The sequence below is a fragment of the Crotalus tigris genome, unplaced genomic scaffold (assembly GCF_016545835.1).
Source record: "Crotalus tigris isolate CLP2741 ecotype Arizona unplaced genomic scaffold, ASM1654583v1 scf7180000023617.9722795, whole genome shotgun sequence".
Classification (NCBI taxonomy): Eukaryota; Metazoa; Chordata; class Lepidosauria; order Squamata; family Viperidae; genus Crotalus; species Crotalus tigris.
Window position 1 is genome coordinate 2553813 of NW_024100081.1, and position 20430 is coordinate 2574242.

At 34.6% G+C, this 20430-nt stretch overlaps 1 protein-coding gene and 1 long non-coding RNA gene across 4 annotated transcripts in view; one reads left to right on the forward strand and one right to left on the reverse strand.

Moving 5' to 3' along the window:
- The window catches only part of USP24 (ubiquitin specific peptidase 24), an 87138-nt gene that overhangs the window by 55900 nt on the left and 10808 nt on the right, over positions 1-20430 (forward strand). For all 3 annotated transcript variants that reach the window (XM_039320024.1, XM_039320022.1, XM_039320023.1), the window contains exons 38-56: positions 1123-1184; positions 1905-2096; positions 3421-3538; positions 9596-9740; positions 9927-10046; positions 10903-11028; positions 11444-11542; positions 11638-11720; positions 12205-12346; positions 13452-13571; positions 14033-14253; positions 14922-15046; positions 15538-15679; positions 16554-16704; positions 17561-17656; positions 18294-18397; positions 18492-18605; positions 18905-19001; positions 19981-20097. In XM_039320024.1, coding sequence (XP_039175958.1) covers positions 1123-1184; positions 1905-2096; positions 3421-3538; positions 9596-9740; positions 9927-10046; positions 10903-11028; positions 11444-11542; positions 11638-11720; positions 12205-12346; positions 13452-13571; positions 14033-14253; positions 14922-15046; positions 15538-15679; positions 16554-16704; positions 17561-17656; positions 18294-18397; positions 18492-18605; positions 18905-19001; positions 19981-20097 — 2374 coding nt within the window. The remainder of the gene's footprint in view (positions 1-1122; positions 1185-1904; positions 2097-3420; positions 3539-9595; positions 9741-9926; positions 10047-10902; positions 11029-11443; positions 11543-11637; positions 11721-12204; positions 12347-13451; positions 13572-14032; positions 14254-14921; positions 15047-15537; positions 15680-16553; positions 16705-17560; positions 17657-18293; positions 18398-18491; positions 18606-18904; positions 19002-19980; positions 20098-20430) is intronic.
- Positions 4744-8156, reverse strand: LOC120297412. The gene is made up of 2 exons (XR_005553787.1): positions 7959-8156; positions 4744-5255 (listed from the first exon to the last, which is right to left on the reverse strand). It is a non-coding gene; the product is annotated as an uncharacterized LOC120297412 (long non-coding RNA).

The following is a 20430-nucleotide window of genomic DNA, read 5'->3' on the forward strand; positions in this document are numbered from 1 at the left end:
AGCTCATGAAAAGTTAACTCATCAATAGGGCATTAACTTTGAATGATTAACCATAACTGGACAATAAAGCACCACTATGTAAAGGTAGTTGTCCCTTAACAATGGTAACTCCTTTGCCAAGCGACACAATTATAAAACACAATGTTACATGACCACACCAACTTACGACAGTTGTTATGGCAGTTCGAGTTGACATCATGGCCATTAAGCTCAACATCATATGATCACCATTTGCAATGTCTTACTTTCTTCTCCCTTGATTTTGCTTGTTGGAAACCAGAACTGAAGGTTGCAAATGGCGATCACATGACCTCCATGCCATGTGGAATTGTGATCATATGACTGGGATGCTGTTGATGGCCACAATTACAATGACCAGTTCTAAGTCTCATATCCATGGTTTAGTATGGAAAAAATTAAACATGGCTATTATGCCTACCCACCCCACTGAGGTCATGGAGAAAAGATGGGGTTGTATGGTGGATGAGTGGGTTTCAGTCCTTTGACTGTGTCAGTATCTCCTCTACTGTTGAAAGATCAAATTTAACATTTCCTATGTGGGACTCCTACAATATGGTCACTAATTTAGTATTTTTCATCATAGTCATAGTGTGATGAATGAATTTATTGAAAATCCCAGCACAATTTTTTCCCAAGTCTTTTAAGAGCTTTCAGTGCCAAGTCTGAGATTGCTTAATTACTTCAAGAGGGAGGTGATAAATTGTAGTAAAACCCAGCAGCATCTCCAGTTGTCTCTAGGTTTCAGTCTTTTTAAAATTATGGTTACATTTTCAGTTTAAAAGCGCCATTCTGTTGAACATGCAGGAGGTTCAATGCTTTAAAAAGCATTAAAACGAGTAGCAAATCCTAGATTTGTTTTTAATGAAGATTTTAAGCTATTGTATTTTTGTAAACACGATATAAGCCAATTTTCCCAATTACAAAAAAATCAAGAAAAACGCAACTTTTATTTTTTAATATAAAATGTGCATGTCTAGATCTGTTAGCTCAATCAAAGTAAAAAGGTTTTATGAGAAAACAATATATGTAAAAGTGAAGATTTCTGCAAATTGTCATATGCTTACAAGAATTTTAATAGTAATTGCTTGAGTTCATTTTTAGACACTTGTCCCAATGTACGGAATACTTTGATCTTAGATGCCAATTACTGGACGATCTTACATGTAAGTAGTAGAAACTAAAACTGCTTTAAATTGCAAAATAAAATGTTCTTTATTCCAAAAGATAGGATTCTAAGTATATCACAACCAAAAACATTTATTCCAAAACAGAAACTGAAATAATGTTATTCTTACAATTTTTGTTTTTGAACTTTGTCCTAAATCTGTCATTTAATTCAAAATCCACAGCTTAGATTTATCCTGAACAAACAGAAGAATAGCAGTATTTGCTAATCTCACTTTTAAGGCTAAGGAAACAAACTTTTCTATCTTGTTGACAGAAATAACATCTTTATAGAGCTTTAACAAGTAGGCAGAATAATTCTGAGATTCTTTAAACTAACTGTACATAAGCTATATAAAACTATATATAGTTATATAAACTACATGAGTAAATGGAAACATACCTTTTCAGTAACTATTTCAGAAATGATTTTTAAAATGTGAAATTATTGTAATAATGTAAATTGTCGTATTTGATTTTGGTAACAGAACCACGTTTGAAGATATATTTGCAGCTTGTACTATCTAAAGATCTCAAGCTTGTCATTTTTAAGGAGAAGGAACTAGGTTAATTTTTAAATTAAATGCTTGCTTTATGTCACATGTCTTAAATTAGCATTAGTGTTGATTTTGATTATGTTTCTCTTTGGACTATTTGAATATAGTGGTATACTTAATATTTTCCTTCTGCCTTGCCTTCGTTTGGTTGTTATCACATAGCTTCAGAAATGGAACAACTAAAGATAAGTCCAGCTGTCATGTTGGAGGATGAAATCACTTGGTTGGATAATTTTGAACCTACTCGTGCAGCTGAGTGTGAAACCAGTGAAGCTGACAATGTGTTATTGGCAGGACATTTAAGACTTATTAAGACTCTTCTCTCACTTTGTGGGGCAGAAAAGGAAATGCTAGGTAACTATTACTTTCCACAGCTCATGTTTTAATCGCATTATAATTTGCAATTATTTACTCTTTTGCAAAGTTGAATATAAATACAACTTTGGTTAAAAATTATGACATTCTGCTACTATCAGAACTATCTTTGTCTTTTGGAAAATACTGTAATAATAATAATAACAACAACAACAACAAAACAACTGGAGCATCATTTCAACACCATTGGCATTGACAAATTCGCTATTAGTCAGTTGCAAAAGGCGGCCTTGGTAGGAACTGCTTCCATCCTGCGACGATACCTGTAATACCATCAAACATCCACATCGCCTATCCCAGGTCCTGGGTAAGGACTCGATAGGTAGACAAAATGCCAAATCCAGTCTGAACATCTGGCTGACTGTGTGATGATCCATAATAATAATAATAAAAAAAGTTGGAAGGGATCTTGGAGGTCATCTAGTTCAACCCCCTGCTCACACAGGAAACCCTATATCATTTCGGACAAATGGCTGTCCAGTCTCTTCTTAAAAACTTTCAGTGTTGGAGCATTCACCGCTTCTGGAGGCAGGTTGTTCCACTGGTTAATTGTTCTAACTGTCAGGAAGTTTCTCCTTAGTTCTACGTTGCTTCTCTCCTTGATTATGTGGAAGCTTGCAGGTAAATCTTTATTTACCAAACCAGAGAGTGCTGCTGTATGGGAATTTTACTTTTTCAGCACGGTGTGTAAAATGCTAATGATCAACACAGCGCTCTAAATCAAATATAAACAAGAAATTTATTTCTGTTCAGTTATTTCTGTGTTTATATCTGTGTTTTTGTCTGTGTGTATGTATGTATATCAGTGGTTCTCAACCTGTGGGTCGGGACCCCATTTGGGGTCGAACAACCATTTCACGAGGATCGCCAAACGCAGTCTGCCATTTTTCCCCCCTTTTCCTTAGCTGTGCTACTCCCTTTTATTTCTATTGGCTTTTGAAAGCCAATAGAATAGACTCTCTTGAATAGAGTCTAATTCTATTGGCTTTCAAAAGCCAATAGGAATTGTCCAGGCTGTCTCTGCCCTGCTGAGCCCGCCAAAAATCCCATTCTGCAAACAGTGCTGCACCAGTTGAGTCGTCCTCAACTTACGACCGGTTGAGTAGTCCTCGACTTACGACCGGTTGGGGGTCGCGGCATTAAAAAGGTTGAGAACCACTGATGTATATATACATATACGTATACGAGAAATACATCTTCTCTGATCACCTATGTATCTAGCAACATACCATTCTGTTCTGTAAATGCTTTCTGCAAGCATGTTAATTCTTAACTGTAATAATAGTTTTGGTTTTTTACATAGGTTCGTCTTTGATCAAACCATTATTAGATGACTTCCTCTTCCGAGCATCCAGGATTATCCTGAACAGTCATTCTCCAGTTGGCAGCATTGCTGTTACTCAGCAAGATTTTCACCCAAAGTAAAGCATATATTAGTGTATTGGTGATAGTAAAGAATAGTGTACAGGGGGTAGGGGGTATTATGTTACTTGATTGATCAGATCTGTCCAAGTGTAAATCAAAATGGGGCTTTTTCATTTATAAATATCTGTATTTCCTATCATTCACTTAAGTAACTAAAATAAATATTTATATGTTACTTATATGTAAGGGTGTAGGTCTATACGCATGCTGTATATAGTATGTTTTAATTGTGTACACTTTGAGAAGAAGCAACTAAATTTTATCTTTAAGGTGTGCCATTGTGCCCACAGGAAAAAATGACAATAAACGTTATCTAATCTAATACATGTAGGATGCTAAGAAAAAGACACAGGCATGTCTTGAGCAGAGGTTTGAAGCTGCAGGATACAGCTTAACAAACTCTGAGTTTATTCCTTCTTATATACTTTTTACATACATAGGCTTTGCCATTAACTGCTGACATTTTACATTTAGAAGTTTAACCTTTAGCTGTTGACATAAAGTAATTGAAAAATTCCTTCATATAAGCAATTATTTTCTAGTAACATATTACATGGTCAGAGATCAGGTAAAGACAAATACAGGTAGATGAAAGACAGGAAGAGATAAAGATGGGAAGAGATAAGGGAAGGAACTAAGCATATTATCTGTTTAGGTAGGTAAGATATTAAATCAGGAGGGGGTGATCTTTTGACTGCTTCCTTGGGACAAAGGGTATCAAAAGGTTATGAGGTTTGTGGGGGGGAAAGCATGGCAGTTTGCTGCGCGTGCAAATTCCCCCACATCTCACTTTTCTCTATTTTATTAATGAGGACATTATTCTAAGCTGGAGTAGTTAGTGGGTCTTAGTCAGGGGACATATAACTTTGCACTTGTTTATACAAAGCATAACTTGTTCCTGAGATAAGTTAATGGTAGTTTAGTGTGAAAAATTGAAAGTAGAGGAAAAAAAGACATTGAATAACCATATATGTGCATAATTAAAAGATATCTCTTGAAAGGAGGTACAATTTAAAATTCTTTGACTGACGTGTATACAATGAGGTTTTTTAGATGAAGTAGTACAATTGACAATTTTTGCATAAGTAAGATTTGTAGTAACAGCTACAATTGGTGTATGTAAAACAATAGCATCAAGGGTTAACATGTAAGAGGCATGACCCTAGCTTGACATAGTTGCATAATGAAATTCATTGTCTGATAAAAAATTGCTTAAACCAGCATAATTTTTTTTTTAAATTGAAGCTGGAACACACAAAGGTATAAGACAGGTAGAGAGTAGATTTTCCATATCATATGATTCAGAAATACAAAGGTCTTGTCACTTTTGTGATATTAGCTAATTGCACCCAAATATTATATTTCATCTGTGATTCTAAAGGATGAGGTGGAAGAGCTTGAGCCCCCACACAGCAATTAAGAAGGAAAGAGAGGCAAAGAATGACTAAGGAATTTGCAGTCAAAACCACAAATATGGCAGTGCATAAATTATCTGGTGTAAGTTCTTTTCCCTGTTGCCACAGAACCATCTGTGCTTTGGAGATTAGGTTTTTTCACATCGCCCCAGGTTGTTGGTCAACTGCAATGGCAAGAGCGAAAGGGATGTTGTGATGTCTGAAGAGTCACCTGCTTCATTTTCAGTATTGGGTTCTGGACTTGATGCCATGACATCTTTGGCTGGTTGCACACACTGGGCTGGAATCCAGAGAGGGCCTGTAGGAGCAAGCACAGAGCATAGCCTCGCCCCCAAGTTAGTAAGGGAATTGGATCTAACCAGGTTTTATCAGACAATTGCCGATAACATACCAATGAATTAGGAAGCACAGCTTTCTGCTGAAAGTGACGCTGGTAGGCAGTAGTTTTTTGAAAAGAAATATTTAGCTGATTTAAAGTTATTAGGACTTTATCAACTTTATTATTTATCCATGCCAAATTAGGTACCCTTGATCCCTCCTTTTTTATTTGTTTATGAAGGCAGTCCTTAAAGGACCGATACATATGTGAGAAACAAAGGATAGCTGCTGTAAAGTTAAAAACAAAGCCATAAGATTGGGGTCGATCCTGGGCATGATGTAAGCACCTGTAAGATTAAAAATAAGTTGGCACACATAATGAGAATAAGAGATTAAGTTAAAAGTCTGTTGAGAAAAGGTGTGGAAAGCTAAAATAGCAGCAGAAGAGATAAGTTATTCTGAAAATAAAATTGAAAATCAAATTTTGGGATAGGAATAACAATATTAATTAAATCAGTCCCATTTCAAGGACAAGCTTGATTGTGTCCTGAGGTTATTTCAGCAACAGCCTGGATAAAAGATAAAACATTTTGGGATGGGATAAGTAAAGCCATTCAATACAATATACTTTTTGCGCTTCTAACACAGCTAATATTCCTGTAAGTATCTTACTAGTAAGAAATATCAAAAGTGTTAAGTGACAATTCCTATGTGGAATTCTGTCCACAAATTGAGTACTCAAGTACTTAATTTGCTCAACTGTGGTAAATGCTGCAAGTGGAACTACAAATGAGATCTCCAGGTTGTTTTCCTTTGGTCAATAAGTTAAATTCCAAGTTAATCAAAGATGGAAACAAATTTCTATTAAGTAGGTTAAATATTTACAAAACTTAAGTTTTGCTAGCTGAAACTGCAAGAGCGGGATTAAATTTCATCTCCATTCCATACTGGAATTCTAAGCAGAGAAGGAAAAAAAGTTTAAAACGAACAGTTTTCCCCCCCTCTTCTTTCTGTCTCTCTTGCTCTTAAAGCAACACAGCCAGTTGAAAAACAAAAGAGACAGGAAAAGTTTTTTGTTACAAACTTTTCACCACTAAAAATTAGTTTTCTCTCCTTGACATGCATTTTCCATAAATTCTCTCACACATTCTCCATGCAAACACTTACTATTACTTTTCAATTACAACAATAAAATCTGCAGTTTTTTATTTCTTTTACAGCCTGGGAGAGAGTGGGTGGGGGTGGGGTTTGAGGGCTAACACACACACTCAGGTATCAACAAATTAATTAATTCATTTTCATTCTAACCGCTTGTATAAACAATTCCACATACAAATATTTCATTTTATACTTTCTCCAGGCAAACTATTTATTTTTAAATAAGGCCTTTTTGTATTGTTGTTATCAGAGAGGGTTTGACCCTCTTCAAAGTCTTGGAAATAACACAGAACAACACAGACAAACATATATATACAAATACCAATAAAACAACATTGATTTAGACATATGGCTTGTCCTGCAAAAAGCGAGAAAAATCATGAGATGATTCCAACCAAACATGTGTTTTTTGTTTTTTGTTTTTTTAAAAAATCGGGCCCTTTTAATCATCTCCTATTTTTCTCACCATTCCAAGCCCAAGCATAATGTTCTGGGTGGCCACACATACATATACACATATACACACATATACATAAACAAAAGACACATCAATTTGGGGTTTGAGGCTAAAACAGGCCTCCCCTTTTAATTAAAAAGGAGGAGAACATTTTTGGTTACTTCCAACTTATCCCAGCAATTTCAAAAGACATTGGGGAAAGACTAAGAGGAATATTGAAGGTGTGAAGGGTGAGGGAAATGTAGCAGCCTCCTCTCCTTACCTCTTGACAAAAGGGAATTGAATAGAGCCAGATTAAAAGGGGGAAAAAGAAAAAAAAAACTTGCTTTCAGTTCTTTGAATTTTCTTTTCTTTTTCTTCCGTGGCTTTAGTTGTTATCAGATAAACTAGCCAGCCGGAGGTTTACAAAATTTTTCAGTGTTGTCTTGTTAAAGATTATTTATACTTCTACACATCAACACAAAGCACCATCAGACATTGTCTGACAGGGTTAAACTTAACAGCTACTTGAAGTTTCAAAACATCCCAATTGTTCAAAACACATTGCAGAGGAGTACATTTTAATTTAATTTGTTTCTTTAAATTCCTCTGACTATTCCCCATATATATTTTTTTCTACTTCAAGATTTTTCCTCTAATATTTTCCTTATGGGGGTGTATGGTGGCTGTAAGGAGGCAAAAGAATTAGCCTCTTCAGAAGGAGCTGAAAATCCAATTAAAGATGCTTTCGGAGGCACAGTTTTTACTTTGATCCTAATCAGGTGTGGGGCTTGTAGTTAATTGTTACCCTGCTGAAGCATCTGAGCCAAATTTTTCCACTGCTTGATGGCATTGATGCCATTGATGTAATACCTGTACTGGAGCCCAAGATTCAAGATGTAAAGTATGCCCTATTTTTTTCCCAATCTTGTAACCTAAGCGTCCAGCACTTAGGATATCAAGGGGAATGTTTCCCTACCTCACCCATCAGCTTCCTTTTGTCTGCATCAGGTGTTTTCATGCCTGATGTGTGTAACAGGAATCTGAGTTCCTTTGCTGGTGCTGAGATAGATTGCAACCCTTACTTACCACTGAGGGGTCCTGTAGGACGAAAGTGCACTTAGGGGTCTATTCCAGACGCTGGTAAGTAAGTTGGCTGTTGCTCCCTCGGAAGGGGGGGCTGTCCCAGTTGCTCCATGGGAGGGCTGCCCCACGTTGGGCGCCAGATGTAGGATGCTAAGAAAAAGACACAGGCATGTCTTGAGCAGAGGTTTGAAGCTGCAGGATACAGCTTGACAAACTCTGAGTTTATTCCTTCTTATATACTTTTTACATACATAGGCTTTGCCATTAACTGCTGACATTTTACATTTAGAAGTTTAACCTTTAGCTGTTGACATAAAGTAATTGAAAAATTCCTTCATATAAGCAATTATTTTCTAGTAACATTACATGGTCAGAGATCAGGTAAAGACAAATACAGGTAGATGAAAGACAGGAAGAGATAAAGATGGGAAGAGATAAGGGAAGGAACTAAGCATATTATCTGTTTAGGTAGGTAAGATATTAAATCAGGAGGGGGTGATCTTTTGACTGCTTCCTTGGGACAAAGGGTATCAAAAGGTTATGAGGTTTGTGGGGGGGAAAGCATGGCAGTTTGCTGCGCGTGCAAATTCCCCCACAAATACATATCCCCAAGAAAGTTAGTAAGGAGCTTCATGGTATCATCATTATAAATCAGTCCTGGGTCCTTTATTGATATATACTTACCTTAATATCTTTGCTGAATAAAGTTAAGATGATTGTCAGAAGAGAGGGCTCTTTTAGCTGTGATAGCCTGCTTGTGCCTCTGCTGCACTTTGGGAACCAAGCAAAAGTATTCTACATTTTATGTAAAGGGAATGTGGAATGACTATTGTAATGCATTTAGCGTCCTATTACTCATATAGATTGATGTTAGATTTAATTGTGCTTTTACAATTAAATTGTAAAAAGGTTGCTTCTCTCCTTGATTATTCTTAGAATGTAATCCACCTAAAATACTTAGGATTGAATAAATTAGTAGTATGCTAAATAAGTCGTATTTTCTGGATGTGTAGAGAAATAACCTTTAAAGATTTGTTTTATTCCACATTCTCAATTTTAAGTCACTTCATTTATCCAAATCTATTGCTATTTCTAAATAGTAATTTATATTACTTCAATGATTTGCAATTATCATGTATATTTCTAGATTTCTCACAGTATAAAATACAGCTTCCAGAGCACCCTGGAAACTGTTCACAGGGTACTGTTTTTGACATCTTGATAATTTCCATCAAGTTTAATTTAGACAAATCACTCATGCAGCTTATACTGAAAAAGACCAAGTCATCAATTAATGTTATTAATATTGGTACAGAATTCAATTCCTCCACATTTCTGAGATCAAATGTGCAGAATCAGATGGTAACTGTAGCCCATGACCCAATAAAGGTTGTCCACCTTTAATTACATCCTCCACTAGATATTACTTTATAAAATAGAATCAAAAATAACTATCTCCTTTGTCTGCATGTACAGTATAATAGCTTTAACTCATCCAGGAAATTAAACAGATGATTTTAGAATTGCTTTGCACAGAAAGGCACTAAACCTCAATTGATTCTCTTTGGAAGCAGATCACTATATTTTATAAATATTAACAGCTGAATATTGGCTATGAATAATCAAGTCCTTTGTTTTAGATGCAGTACAGTGAATAGTCGCTTAGCAGCATATGAAGTTCTAGTAATGTTGGCTGATAGTTCACCCTCAAATCTTCAGCTCATTACAAAAGAATTGCTTTCTATGCATCACCAGCTTGATCCAGCTCTTTCCAAGGAATTTGATGTAAGTAAACAGGCTTTTTTTTAGTGCAAATAGTAATACTACTCAGAGGTTTACCCAAAATATATATTGAGTAAAATCAATATGCGTAAGTTCCATATTTAAAGCAAATATTTCAACCAGCAAGTTCTTCATAAATTACATCTATTTTTCTATGTTACAATTTTTTCTTCTTTCCTCTACCCTCAGTATCTCCCACCTGTAGATGGTCGATCCATTTCTGGATTTGTGGGGCTAAAGAACGGTGGAGCTACCTGTTATATGAATGCAGTTTTCCAACAACTGTATATGCAGCCAGGTCTACCTGAGGTAATATTTATTTATAGTCTTTGAAAAATGCTTTTAGCAATCCTGTTAATTATATACATAGAAGTTTCTCAGAAAGGAATGAGAGTTGACATATAAATCTATGATGATGAGAAGCACCAATTTGAAACTGACCCATGTTAACAACTAGTTAACAGACTAGGTCTGCCCTGGGATACTCCAGTGTGAATCAGTGTTGAGGTAAAGAACGAGACTTAGAAAAATTAAATTTGATTCTCCAATTGTTCAGTATGACTACAGTGCAAGCAGTATTATTTTATTTTATTTTGTGTAGAATGAATTTGACAAGGAAGCTGTGCAGAGTTGAAATAAGAATCAGAGAGTTTTTAAGTATGCTCTTTTAAACACTTCATTTTTAAATGCTTGTTGGATTTAGTGGTCTCCTATGGCGGAGAATAAATGCCAAATTGGGAGAAATGTATGCAAAAGTAAGGGGCATTCATAAGGAATGATGATGTCCCTTCCTGAGCTGATTGTCAAGGATTACAGTAGAGGTGTGAGGCATGGATTTAGTTTTTCATTAAAAAAAAAAACCACTAATCCAAGATAGCTGGTTAATGTACCTCTTAACAGATTATGATATAACTGCTCAGGATGAGAAACAGGTGACAATGAGGCAGAGCCATGTTACTTAGAACAAAGGTTCTTTCTGTCACCGAAATGTTAATGTTAATTCTAACTAATGATTTTCTGATAACAATAAGAGCAAAGCTGATGGTTATCAGCAAATCCAAAGGTTTGTACCGGAATATTATTATTAGTCGCTTCAGTGGCACAAATGAATACAAATAAATATTGTTGCACTTTCAATAAACACTATTAAAAATTGTTTCTAAAGGCATTGCTTTCAATTGATGATAACATGGACAATCCTGATGACAATGTATTCTATCAAGTTCAGTCCCTCTTTGGTCATTTAATGGAAAGCAAGCTGCAATATTACATACCAGAAAACTTCTGGAAGGTATTACTTACTGTTTTTTAAGCATGGATCCCTTTTTTTTCTTTTTTTTTTTCATCATGATTTAAAATGATAATTTAGATCACAACATTTTGAAAAAAGGATTCCCATTTAATTTTAGTTAGCCCTACTCATAGTCTCTCAGTGATACAGAATCCTAAAGTTTGCTTGTTTGTTTAAATTTATTAGCCTTCCAGTTGTAATGGACTCAAATAGCATTCGTCTCTTTAGTAATATTCTCAGGAAGAGAATCCAAAGTAGTATTCTCAAGAGAAGGTATATTTTCTTATAAAAAGAGTTGGGTAAGGATAAGAAGGTATCTTTTTCTTCCTGTTTAGATTGGCTTACTTAGTGCATTCTAGTGACATTTATAGATCTTGAAGCATTTAACTGAGTGGATTGCATCTATATTTTATAGATCTTTAAAATGTGGAACAAGGAGCTTTATGTACGTGAACAGCAAGATGCTTATGAATTCTTCACCAGCCTTATAGATCAAATGGATGAATACCTTAAGGTGAATTACATTTTTGGTACATTGGTATAGTAATTCAGTTCATTGTTTCAACTGATGCACAGTTAATCTGCTATTGGCATTTCAATCTCTTACAGAAAATAGGAAGAGACCAGATCTTTAAAAACACCTTTCAGGGCATATATTCTGATCAGAAAATCTGTAAGGATTGTCCTCACAGGTAAATGAAGATCAAGTGTCGTAAGATAAAGTAGATCTCCCTCTTGGCATACTGAAAGTGAAATCTGTAGGTGAAGAAAGAGATCCACTTTTATAAGCCTTTGCATGGCAAACGCAAAAATCACTATTTTTATCACTTTACCATTGGTATCAAATGAAAGTTTTGTATACACCAATCCAAAACTGTTACATTTCTGGACATTCTGGAGTTAAGATAGAGGTGGGGGAGGATATGTATACAGATCCTGGATCTGCATACTTCCTGTCTAGGTATGTTAACATGGAAAAAGGAAAAACTAGAGAAGAAAAGAAAAAGCATGCCATATACAAGTGGTACAATTCAATGGTTTACTATACTTTTAATAAATAATAAAGGTGGTTAAAGACAAAAATCTTACAGCTTTGTTGATATGTAGGGTATATTTGTGAATTCTTAGTTTTTGTTTAAAAATCTTAATATTCTATTCTTTTTCTTAATGTTGCAGGTATGAACGAGAGGAAGCCTTTATGGCTCTCAACTTAGGGGTCACTTCATGTCAAAGTCTAGAAATTTCACTGGATCAGTTTGTTAGAGGAGAGATCCTGGAAGGAAGTAATGCATACTACTGTGAGAAATGTAAAGAAAAGGTAATTCTTCTACTTTTCTAAGAGTTAAAGTACTTTGATTTTTCTATGGGAAGAGATCCCTCTGGATTCATTAGTGCTCTGAGAAATTTTGAGTCTATTCCTAGCTTTATATGCTTCATATGTGCTTGTTTTTTAATTAAATCTTTATTCAACCTTTCTTCAGGGTTAGGATAATATGTATAGAAGTCCCTTATTTTTTTTCCTTACAATTATCTTGAATAATTGTGAATCCTCAAGATTTCCCTCTGATTTTCAACTGAAAAAGAATATGAAACATTGTCATAAGACCATTTACAAGCTATAGCTTGTGTCCTTTCTTTGCAATCCTGTATTTATGTATGTTCTAGTTGTTGGAAATTTGTAGAAATCAACACTTTTATCTTTGTTGCCATGATTACTAAAAATCTTCAATTTTTCACTTCATGTTTATATTTGGGAATTAATTTTGGTTTCCTACCAAATGAAAATAATTGTTTTATTTATACATTTTCAGTAGACATATTAAAGACTTAAAGTGAATTTAAGAACTGTTTCTTTAAAAATGCTGCAAAGGGAAAAAGAAATGCTGCAAGGAAATTAGCACATTGAACATTTTTGTAGTTTGGTACCCTTTAAAAAAAACTAGTAAAAATGTAATACTTTATCCTGCAATATGCAACTTGGAGAATCATGTAATCTCAGAGCCACTTACTGGTTCTCGGAAAGTTCCTGTTTTTCTTGTAAAATACTAATTTTATATTTTCATGTGATATTTTCCTTGCCATGAAACTTATCCTAAATCTGTATGTATAAAAAGCTTGTTGAAATGCTTTTTGATTACTTTGTACAGAAAATGATGTAAAAATGTAAGCATTGTCAAAAAGAACAGTATAAACAACACTGTTGAAAAGGATAGCTTGCTGAATTTGCTCCAGGTTAAAAAGGAACTGAAAATAGTTTCTCTAGTAGTGTCACTAGATTGATAATGCTAACAGAATGAGCTATAATATTTGTGAAGCAAATTTAAAATTTACTCCTAGTCTATAGGAATAAAGTAACAAAGTTCCTATAGATAAATAGTAGACCAAAATAAGTATTTAGCTGAAACTTTGGTTTATTTTTTAAGAGAACCACTGTGAAACGGACCTGCATTAAAGCTCTACCCAGTGTATTAGTGATACACCTCATGAGATTTGGATTTGATTGGGAAAGTGGACGTTCCATAAAATATGATGAACAGATCAAGGTAAGCTTATCTTGTTTACATTTGTCTACCTTTTTAAGGACACAGTTTTTGTTTTTATGATCTCTATACATGTAGCCTATCTATATTAAAATAGGTGCATGGATTAGTAAAGTTAAAGGTAAAAAATACTTCTACCTGAAGATATATGGTGATGACAATGATGATAAAAAATGTAATAACTTTTTTCTATAGATATAACATAATTGATTATGGCTTTTTTTAAAAGTTACAATTTTTAGTTTTCCTCAAAGGGTCTTTTTGAAAAAGCTAGGCAGAGTTCAGGAGAAACTGAAAATGCTATGATTTTACCCAATCAATAAAGTAATTTATTTTATTCTATCTTCATCTTGGTTTTATAAATTTATAAAAATCTAGGGTTTATACATTTTGTATAATTGAAGAAAATTTATTAACATACAACATACTTCAAGTTTAAGTTTAATCTTTTTCATTTTAAACAGTTCCCTTGGATGTTGAATATGGAACCCTATACAGTTTCAGGAATGGCTCGCCAAGATTCTTCTTCAGAAGTTGGTGACAATGGACGAAATCTAGATCAGGGATGCAAAGGGTCTCCACAGAAGAAAGTGGCTCCTTCAGAAAACTATGAATTGGTTGGCGTAATTGTGCACAGCGGTCAAGCCCATGCAGGCCACTACTATTCTTTTATAAAAGATAGGAGGTAATTGGAAATAACTGTGTTCTCATGCGGAGTGGTCAGTTGGTGATTTGCTAGATTAAAAGCTAGATTATCATTCAGGTGTTGAATTATAAATCTTGCTTGGCAAACATTTTTATGTAGCACACCAAGCTTTATAAACTTACATCCTCACCGAAGTAATACCACCAGATTGGATTAATATTTTCCTTTTACAGATTGCTCCATAAACTGATTGCCTAGGACTGTTTGTGAAGCTATAGATGTAAAAGCAGATATGAAATACAGCGTATGTTGGTAAACTAGAATATTTGTATATTGATATGTTTTGCAAACTTGGCTTAACAGAAGACAGGAAGAATATATAACACTCTTTTTCAGAGTGCCATTGTTATGTATGCGAACTAACATAGATATAAAAAAGGGTTATTGACAGACTCGGAGAAACCCCTAGATTTCCAGAAACCCCAGAAATGCAACAAATAATAAAAGTAATCTTCAAAATTTCCAAAGACTTAATAAATCTAATGAACGTTGATTGGGGATGAAGGAGTGAAAAGTAAAAAAAATAGCATTTAAGATACAAGTTGTGCTAAAGTTTTATTTTAAGGCATCACCTGAAACATTTAAAACACCATGTTCAAAAAATGAATGTAGTCTGAAGTGTTTTTTTTTTTTTCCTGTAACCACAGGGGAAGTGCGAAAGGAAAATGGTATAAATTTAATGACACTGTTGTTGAAGAATTTGAACTTAATGATGAAACTTTGGAGTATGAATGTTTTGGAGGAGAGTACAGACCAAAGGTTTATGATCAATGTAAGTACAGCCTACATTTTAATTATCTCTTACAAATGTTTTTAGCATATTTTAATCTACTTGTTAGGAAAAGTCATTTGAAAAAAACTTTAATCAAATCTTGAAACTCACAAATTTGACTTACATATACTTTAATTAGGCTACTAATTCATTTTATGGAATAGATAACATAAAAATAAGCACTAATAAATAACAGATGGTTCTATATATAGCCAGCTGAGCAATGTAAAATTACTTGCCTTGGTGTTTCCCCCTAGAAATCTTAGTAAATAGGTTAATAGCATTGGTTGTGCCATGATTAATGGGACTTCAGGAATAAACCAGGGAAGACAAATTTCTGTTTAGTCCCTTCCAGATGAGACACACAACTTTCGAGTGCTTTTACTACAGCCGCTTTAATTACTATCATAAACTATTTTATGAAAACGTACTTAAGGTGTACTCTTACTCTTGGAATATTTCAATCCTTCACTCCTTCCTTTCTTCTTCAGCAAACCCATATCCTGATGTTCGCCGTCGCTACTGGAATGCCTACATGCTCTTCTATCAACGAGTCTCTGAACAGAACTCCCCAGTCTTGCCAAAGAAAAGTCGAGTCAGTGTTGTGCGTCAAGAAGCTGAGGATCTCTCCTTGTAAGCTTTCTTATCTTTAAAATCCACCATTTGATTCATGTACAAAATTTCAGTACTTCTGACTTTCCAAAATTAAGGTTATCCTGCCCATAGAAAACAAAACCTATTTAGAAGGGTATCCTGGAGCCTGTGTCTGACTATACATAATCCCAGGAAAAGTTGCAACATGTTTAGAGCTTGGGAAAAGCCAAGAGAAGTTTGAAAAGAAAAATGTTTCTATAAAGCTTTTTTTTTTTTTCTTTCCTAGTGAGGAAACAAGCAAATGCTATCTAAAACCCATAGGTCTAGCCATCAGAATCCTCGGCCAATCACAGCACTATTTTAATTTGACAGATGGCTTCCTGCCAGCTAGTGATTCCCAGCATGATACTTAGTTATATTAACAGTTTTTGCCACAGCTGTAAATGTGGTTGACCACATTAGTGAATCTGTGTTTTTATCTATTGCTTTAGATTTCTATCCTTTTAAAATATGTATTTCTTGTCCTATACCAGGGTAGGCAACTTTGGCTCTTTTATGACTCGTGGACTTCAGCTCCCAGAATTCCTGAGCCAGCATGGCTGGCTCAGGAATTCTGGGAGTTGAAGTCCATGAGTCATAAAAGGGCCAAGGTTGCCTACCCCCTATCCTATACTAACCTCAAATAAATCACCAGTTTTATTTATGGAGAGATTGACCTCACACATTCATTTAAGAAATTTGCAAAGAGCTGATTGTTGTATAATAGATAAGTATTTAATACACGAATAATGACAGAATTGAGTTAATATTTACCTATACAAGCTGTGCAATCAAATGTACAATGCAGGATGTACACTAAACTTGAAGTATAGAAACTGATGGACAATTATGTTTGTAATATCATTTTCTTCAGGTCTGCCCCATCTTCTCCAGATATTTCACCACAATCATCTCCACGTCCCCACAGACCTAGTAGTGATCGTCTGTCCATTTTGACCAAATTGGTTAAAAAGGGAGAAAAAAAAGGCTTATTTGTGGAGAAGATTCCAGTTCGAATATATCAGGTAAGCCATAATTACGGCAGCTGGATACATTGTTAAAAAGTTAGATTTTCATGGTCATTTGCTGAAGTATAAATATATAATTAGTATTTCTTTATATAGTAGTTTCAATTCTGAAACAACCAACAAATAATATTAGAAATTTACATTTTACTAATTATCAAAAATTGACATTGCTTGTATCAACTAATTTAAAGAACATACTTTAAGCTGCTGTTTGACGAATCCATGCCTATTTATAAATGATATTGCTACAGTTCTTTAGCAGTCCCAAGCATTTACTATTCCAAGCATTTGACAAAACAAGAATCTTGTGTTAATGAGAAAGAAAAAGAAGGCAAGGAGAATGACCCATAAAGAGTATCTGAAGTAAAATTGAAAGAATGGTTAAAATCAGAAACGTTATTTAGTCTAAACAAAATCTTGTTTATGCCAACAGCATTTATGATACCTCTCCATAACTTTCTGCCCTTGGAAAACATGCAGTGAAACCATAGAACTACATGCAGGAAAGTGAAGATCTAGTTTAATTAGGAATGAAAGATTAAAATATATGTCAGAAGTATGAACACATAGAACAAAAGTTAGTGTGAGTGCATATGATAAAAGGAGGAAGACATAGATTCATTTATTATTTCTTTTTAGCAGCTTGCATAACCGGCTTATTGTGAAAGGAAATGGTATGCTTTTTAGGCATGTATGAAGCAGAATAAATAAGAAAGTGGTTTTTTTTCAGTGTGATTTCTAATATATGTAAATATAGCTTCTGAATATCCTGTACTCCCTTATATTGCTTATAGTATCCTATTTTTAAACATTTCCTTAATACTGATTATTACAAGTACATATTGTTTTTCAGATGGTGAGAGATGAAAACCTGAAATTTATGAAGAACAGAGATGTCTACTGCAGTGACTATTTTAGTTTTGTTCTGTCATTAGCTTCGTTAAATGCCGTGAGTAGTGAATTTAATATCTCAGTTATTAACTCCATGCAACATCGGATATACTACCCTGTGAACTCACAAAAGGTGGACAGGGCTAGCCTCTAGAATTATCTTAGCATAATCAAAGCTCCTTCAAAGGTCTGGAGATCTATGGTCACCAGATCTCATAAGTTATTAATATTTTGGACGGGTTGTGCCAACAGACTTGAAAGAGTCCTTCATGGATCGAGTTATTCTGGATAATTATTGCCCAATTTTAAATATTTCTTTTGTAGGGATGTTTGGTGAGAGAATGGAGGGGATCAACTGTTAAGCATGTTAGAAGAAATTGATTATCTAGATATTTATTTAATCTGGACTCAGGTGTAGCCACATGACAGAAACAATACTATTTAATATCATCTTTTTCTGAACCAGTTTGAGAATTAGAGAATGGAAGTATTGTTTAGTAGTGAATAGTTTCAGTCACTGGTTATGGGGAAAAAGAGATTGGCTTGGAGGTCATTTATTTCCCTGAGTGGTACCTTTTCATTGTACAGTTTCTTGTTAAAACTGACATTTACAACTTATAGTTGTAAATAACTTATTGTGTTGAAGAAATCTAACTGAAATGCAGTCTTATATAACCTAATGTCTCTCTGTCTAGACAAAGTTGAAACATACCCATTATCCATCTATGGCAAGAGTGAGTTTACAACTAGCAGTCCAATTTCTGTTCCAAACTTATCTGCGAACAAAGAAGAAACTCAGGTGACCTCTTATTTAAAAGTTCTTTTTCTGAAGAATACACATGTACTCATTCTTTTCTGGTCATACCAATACTCCTCTGTTTGCTTCCTTTAAGGACTGATACAGAAGAATGGATTGCAACCATTGAGGCTTTAGTTTCTAAAAGTTTTGATGCCTGTCAGTGGTTAGTTGAATATTTAGTTGAAGCTGAAGGACGAGAACTTATTAAGTAAGTCAATCTGTTTGATAAGATTCCATGATATCATATCCTTCTTTCCAGTTCAAGTCTTCCCCTGCTTATATAGATATTATTTATATAGCTATGAAAAAAAAAATCCTTGCAGAGATATCAGCAAGCCCATAATAAGCCTGTGGTTTGTAGATACCCCAAGAGGCAATATCTTATCTAGTCTCTCTAATCTCAAAGGCATGTAAATATTAGGTTTCCCAGTAGGAAAAAAAAAAAGCAATGATGATTTAAATTAGAGCATGAAAGAATTCACTTCTCAATGATGGGGTATTTTTCAGAACGTTTCTGCTGGAATGCAGTGTAAGAGAAGTGAGAGTTGCTGTAGCCACAATTCTTGAAAAAACCTTAGACAGTGCCTTGTTTCATCAAGAAAAGGTCAGTAATGTACAGATAACATACTGCTCTATTATTCATTGCATATTATTGATTTCTATCATTTGTTTACCTGAAATGAGTTAACAAGAATCATATAATTTCTAATGCTATGAATGTAACGTTTAAACTCAGTAGATATTTTTTTTATGAAAACACTTGTTACAATTCTTTTAAAAACTTGTTTCAAATATTTCAGCCTGCAGGGTTACAATAGAGAATGCTCAAGGTTTAATCAGGCGCCAGAGGCCAGAGAATGAGGCTCTGACATTTCTTTGCTTACCGAGCACAATTTAAGGTCCTGAAATGAATCTTAAAGGTGTTAGCTGGTTTATGCCCCGGCTAACTGAAAGATTATTCTCCCTCTTCAAGCAGCAACATCTGCAAGAGGGACCCTTCTGAGAATGTCCCAACCACAATAGTAGTAGTAGTAGTAAAGTTGGAAGGGACCTTGGAGGTCATCTAGTCCAACCCCCTGTTCAGGCAGGAAACCCTATACCATTTCAGACAAATGGCTCTCCAGACTCTTCTTAAAAACTTCCAGGGTTGGAGCATTCAGTGCTTCTGGAGGCAGGTTGTTCCACTTTTTTTTTTGTTGGACTCTTAATATCAATTTTAATATTAAATTTATATTTTTTGGATTTTAAAAAATATACAGGTATAAAATATGAAACTTGTTGTGACCAAATTATGTCAAGTTTGTTTAGACTTTCTACTGAGTGGCTTATTTAACTACTCCATCATTGCTCAGAACCGAGGTTATTCTACACTTTCTGTATATTGAAACCTACATATGACCAGTTCTTTTGTTCTGAAGCTGTCTGATTTCTAAGACTCTAAGAAAGTGTCAGCTTTTGTTGCAAGCTTTCGGGGGGGGGGGATTTTTTTTTTCCTTTCAGATGTTTTTTATATTCATTGCAAACCTGAATTGTTAAATTGATAATTTCAAATAAAGCCCTTCTTACTTCTACTTTTTTGACAGCTAAAAAGCTTCCATCAGCTAATAGAAGTGTTGCTGAGTCTATTGGACAAAGATGTCCCTGAGAACTGTAAAAATTGTGCCCAGTATTTCTTCTTGTTCAACAATTTTGTACAAAAGGTAAAGGAAAAAAACTATTCTACTTTTCAGATTGTTGTAATTAGATGAAAGAATGAAGCTACTTTACAAAAAGTTTCCAGTGTCACATAGGGGGAAAAAAAAAAAAGCTGTCCTTTGCCAAGTGGAAGTTCTCTATCGTATACAAAGTTTCTACTTGCCTATACCATAAGAAAAGTAAACTGAAGTTCAAAGTTCTCCTAGGGAAGGTTTGTTGAGAAAGCGCCAGAAGGCTCTGGGAGAAGCAGATTATCACAAATGAAGGCGAATGTATGTGTCCCATGATAATGTTGCAGGATTCAACCTGGGTCGGTCACCGGGACCAAAGGTTTTTAG